This window comes from Fukomys damarensis, unplaced genomic scaffold (assembly GCF_012274545.1).
Source record: "Fukomys damarensis isolate Sample0158 unplaced genomic scaffold, DMR_v1.0_HiC HiC_scaffold_18, whole genome shotgun sequence".
Lineage (NCBI taxonomy): Eukaryota > Metazoa > Chordata > Mammalia > Rodentia > Bathyergidae > Fukomys > Fukomys damarensis.
In genome coordinates this window covers 42878565-42883342 of record NW_022900930.1, presented here as the reverse complement: position 1 = coordinate 42883342, position 4778 = coordinate 42878565, and the positions used below count along the sequence as shown (strand labels likewise).

Genomic DNA, 4778 nt, shown 5'->3' with positions numbered 1-4778 from the left:
AAAATCTATTGTACCGATTACAATATAGAGAATTATAGGTTAACTATGTCAGACACATTTTCATCACTTTCAAAAGAAATAAAATCTTCAAAAGGGTTTTAAACCAACATTCATGTATTTTTATGGGGACACACTTCAAAGGGGAGTACAGGATAATTTCTGTTAATGTATGCCCTTCTTCTCCTGCAAGTGACAGTGGTTAAAGAGTAAGTTGTTAAGCCCACAGGCTCTAGAATAAGTCTTTCTGGGTTCAAATCCAGGTACTGTTGCTTACAACTGTGAAATTGTAGGCTATTTATTTTTTTGGTACTGGGGATTGAACTCAGGACCTTCTGCTTACAAGGCAGGCATGCTGCTACTGAGCTAAATCCCCAGTCCATAGGCTAATCACTTAACCTTTATGTACCTCAGTTTCCTTATATAGAAAATGGAATAACCACAGCATCTACCTCACAAGATAGTTATGAGGATAAAATTAATATAAAGTATTTACAACAGTGGCTGGCACATAGTAACTACTTAAAAGTGTAAGCTGCTATTATTTTGGTAATTCTTGATCACAATGAGGACTGCATGTGAGAGTGAACATATTGCTAACTTCAGATTTTAACAGGCTATAAGCTAGTGCATTCAAAGAGTACCAACTTGCAGTTAAAATTCCTCAGCGTTAACGAAAATTTCTGTGTAATAATGAGCAATAGCAACAGTAATGCTAATACAATTAATGTGCTGACAACTGAAGGGTGAGATGTTATAGATAATATTAATTGTGGCCTATTCAATAATTTCAAAATTTTAGCTTGATACAAAAGTAAATAACTGACAAAAATAGGCAGAGCAAAAGAAATAAAGAAAAAGAAAAAGAAAAAAAAAAGCCACTGGTGTTTCCTCTGCAGTGTTGTGACATGAATGACAATTTCAAAAATTAACCAGAGGGCTAGGGTGAAGCTCAATGGTAAAGTGAGCTTTGCCTAGCATGAGTGAGGCCTTGGGTTCGATCCCAGCACCTCAAGAAAATATTAACTGGTTTAGCAGAATGTTTTGTGCATTCTAAAAAACATGATAAGCAAAACCTTTTAGTTTTTTAGCATATGGGAACTGATTTTTAAATTAACGCATGGAAAAGCAGAAGGGGCACACAAATGAGGTTATTTCCAATTTTATGATCCCTGTCTTAGAAGAATTCTCTTTTATCAGCAAGGTTTCTAAGTCATGGTTTTGGCTTAGAACCATCATTCTCATTTCCAAAATGAATATTAATATCAATAAGGAAAGGTGACATGGGAGAGTGAAATATTCTGGAGTCAGAAGGGGAACAGGACAAAAAGAGTAAGGTGGCTTGTACTTACAGAGGAAAACCCAATGGAATCAGTTTGTTCAAAAGGGCATTAATCACTTACCGCAAAAGCACACAACTGCCAAAAAAGATCATCCCACACACAGCAGAAAACACCAAGACTAAGAAAAAGTATGTCACTTACTTCAATGAGGAAGGCTGTAGCACTTACTTGATTAATTTCATTGGTTAGCTGGGATAAAATTGTGACGCCAATGATGCAATATTCAACACTGTCCTGGTTAAAAAAATGTAAGGCAGAAAGAGTTGTCATGTGTGCTTGAAGTCGGCACTTGGGACGTACTCATATGAATGACAGCTTCCTATGTCATTAATAAAACTGCCTACCCATGGCAGTAAGGAATTAGTTTTTTTTTTTTTTGGTGCCGGGGATAGAACTTGGGTCTTTGTGCTTGCAAGGCAAGCAGCCGAACCATTGAGCTGAATGCCCGGCCCTAAGAATTAGTTTAAATATGTTCTCTTGTAGGACATAAAAGCTAACTTATATAACAAGAAAGCTATGTCTGACTTCATCAAAATGTAAAACTTTTTGGGCCAGGGATTTAGCCTCGCAAGTGCAAGGTCCAGTGTTTGATACTTGGTACTATTAAAAAAAAAAGGGTGGGGGCACTGGGGATTTAGCTCAGTGGTTCCAGCACCTGCTTCACAAATGCAAGGACCCGAGTTCAATCCCCAGGAACAAAAAATAAATAAAAATAAAACTTTTAGAACTTAAATGTCCCCATAAGCACTATAGCACAAACAGTCTTAAAAGATAAACTGCAAAACACATCTGGAAGGTAACTGACAAATGAGTAACACAATTTACAAAGAGACCATGTACAACAAAAAGAAAAAGGAAAACTTAAGGGTAAAAATGTACATAAGATTTAAATAGAAAGTTCACAGAAAAATAGATATAAGTAGTAATTTAACACATAGAAATGTATCCAGTTACATCCATAACCCAAATACAGACACCAGTTGTGTTTACCTTTTAAACTGAAAAAATAAAAAATGTTTAACTTCAGGGATAAGGTATAATTAGACATTGGTGAAGTGTAAAATTAGGCATAACTCTTTTGTTTAAAGATTTTTTTTGGGGGGTACCAGGAATTGAACTCAGGACCTTATGTTTGCAAGGCAGATGGTGGCACCACTGAGCTAAATCCCCAGCCGAGGTATAACTTTTTTGAGGGGAATGTTGAAATGTCTTTTTGATTCAATAATTCCAAGGATGGGAATTCATCCTGCAAAACACTTATTCAAAGGATGACTAGATATCCTAGGATAGCCACTGAAGGATTTTTAATTAACAATCAAAAATGGAAATGGCCTAAGATATTTAGCAAGACCCTGTCTCAAAATAAACACAGATAAATAAAACAGCTGGGGACACAGCTCAGTATCCCTTGAGTCCAATCCTCAGTACTGAAGGTAACAAACAGAAAGCCTGTCCGGACTTGCAAACACTACAAAAGACTTATTAATGGTAAAAAAGATACAGAAGAGAGTATGCCAACACTGCTATTTTGAGTAATTTTTCAAAAAGTGGATCAGTATTATATATGTTACTTCTCCCATTTTGAATATATCAAATATCTATATACTGTACCTGTAAAAACCTTGTGACGTCTGTGATTGCATTTCTGAAGACATAGTCGTCCTTCTGACAGTCAAACCAGCCCAGTTTTGTGATTCTGGCATATAACTGAATAAGTGCTTGTGTCACGAAAGTAGCCAACTTTGGCCGTGTGGCAAGGTAGTTGAGCACATAGTTTCCTATAAAACAAAAACAAATCCATATGACAGAAAGCTGTGCCAGAGAAGGATGTGGGTCTTTAAACATGTTAAACAGCCTGTATTTATTCTTACCTCTTCAAGTTCTTTAAGCTACTGAGGAATTTTTTTGGTCATTTTGTGACTGATTTATTTCATTTATTTTTTGTTTTTCATTGAATTTATTGGTACTTTTAAGGTACACAGTACAGTTACATTCATCATTGGGATCTTGTACCTTTATATGACAGACCTTAGTTCTCATTTTTCCCCATACCCCTGCCCTCCCTTCACCCCCTCCACTCCTTCCTATTTACAAAGACTTTGTTTACATTTTTTCCTTTCACTTACTCCTTTAGCCCTTTTCTTCCTATTTCACATTATCAATTTACAATTTGAAGCTACTGAGGAATTTAATTAAGATTATACAATTATTTAAGATTATTGGTAGGCTTTCAAATTCAAAACTTCATACTGTCACAAAGAATATACAGCAGCCTTGAATCTATGCCTATGTGATTAAATAATGTAGTCTGTGGAGATTTAACAACCCATAACAAAGATTTCCTGAGTTATTAGTGACAACAGAAACTAAATGAGCTGGGGGTTTGGCTCAGTGGTTCTGCAGCCTGCCTTGCAAGCACAAGGGCCCAAGTTCGATCCCTGGCACACACACACACACACAAAAACAAACCCCAAAAAACTAAATAAGAGAAATCTGACCATGAAAGGGACGACTTAGGCTTCACCTAGAAGTTACTGTATTAGGCCCTCTTCACTTCCATAAGCCCTGAATTCTGGAAAAAACTTAAGACTCTACATATTTTGCATGCTTAGCAATTTTAGTGTATTATCAAAAATGCACATATATTTAACTGTTACTAGTACACAATTAAACTAATTTATTAAAGATAAAACAAATTTCTCTACTTACGAATATCTATCCGTTGTTCCAATGGTAAGGGGTTGTTTGTGCGTGATACAAGCTTGGTAAGGCATGTAGCTGCCAGTAACTGGGAGTAAGATGACTGTGAAAAGAGCGGGGGAAATTGTACTAGGTAAGTCAGTCATGAGGTTTGTTACTTAAAGATATTATAATGTTCTTTCAAAATATTCCTGTAGTATGGCATAAGAAAGAAAAGCAGGAAATATTAGAGGGAACTACATTACACTGTATAATCTATAAACTATATATCTTTTTATCAGCACAGCTAACATTCAGATAGAGCACTGGGAAAGATATAAATGGTTTCATAATAAACTTCTGAACAATGATTTGAGGCAGAAAAATCATCCTATGTGATGGAATAACATAACCATATTGTCAAAAGTGGCTTTTAATGAATGTTAGCATCCCAGCTGGTAATAATGTATAAGAAGGGATCGTGTAATAATTCTTCCATGTGGCTATCTTGTAATAGACTCAGAAACATTTAAATAACCTAAACAAGAGTTTTCCCCGAGGCTAAAAGTCCTAAAGACACAGTAAGCTATCTATTTTTGTTAGTGGTATTATATAAATCCACCAAATGGGCCAGGGATTTAGCTCAGTGGTGCCATCACCTGCCTCACAAGGACCCGAATTTGATCCCCATTACAAAAAAAAAAAGAAAGAAAAAAAAAAAAAAAAAAAAAAAAAAAAAAAAAAAAAAAAAAAAAAAAA

General features: G+C 35.5%; 1 protein-coding gene across 2 annotated transcripts in view; it reads right to left on the bottom strand.

The window, feature by feature from the left end:
* The window catches only part of Xpo7 (exportin 7), a 38807-nt gene that overhangs the window by 31653 nt on the left and 2376 nt on the right, over positions 1-4778 (bottom strand). The window contains exons 3-5 of one of the 2 annotated variants that reach the window (XM_019207635.1): positions 4050-4143; positions 2952-3118; positions 1482-1574 (exon numbers count right to left, since the gene is read on the bottom strand). In XM_019207635.1, the coding sequence (XP_019063180.1) occupies positions 1482-1574; positions 2952-3118; positions 4050-4143 (354 nt within the window). The remainder of the gene's footprint in view (positions 1-1481; positions 1575-2951; positions 3119-4049; positions 4144-4778) is intronic. The other variant, XM_019207638.1, reaches the window with a different exon arrangement.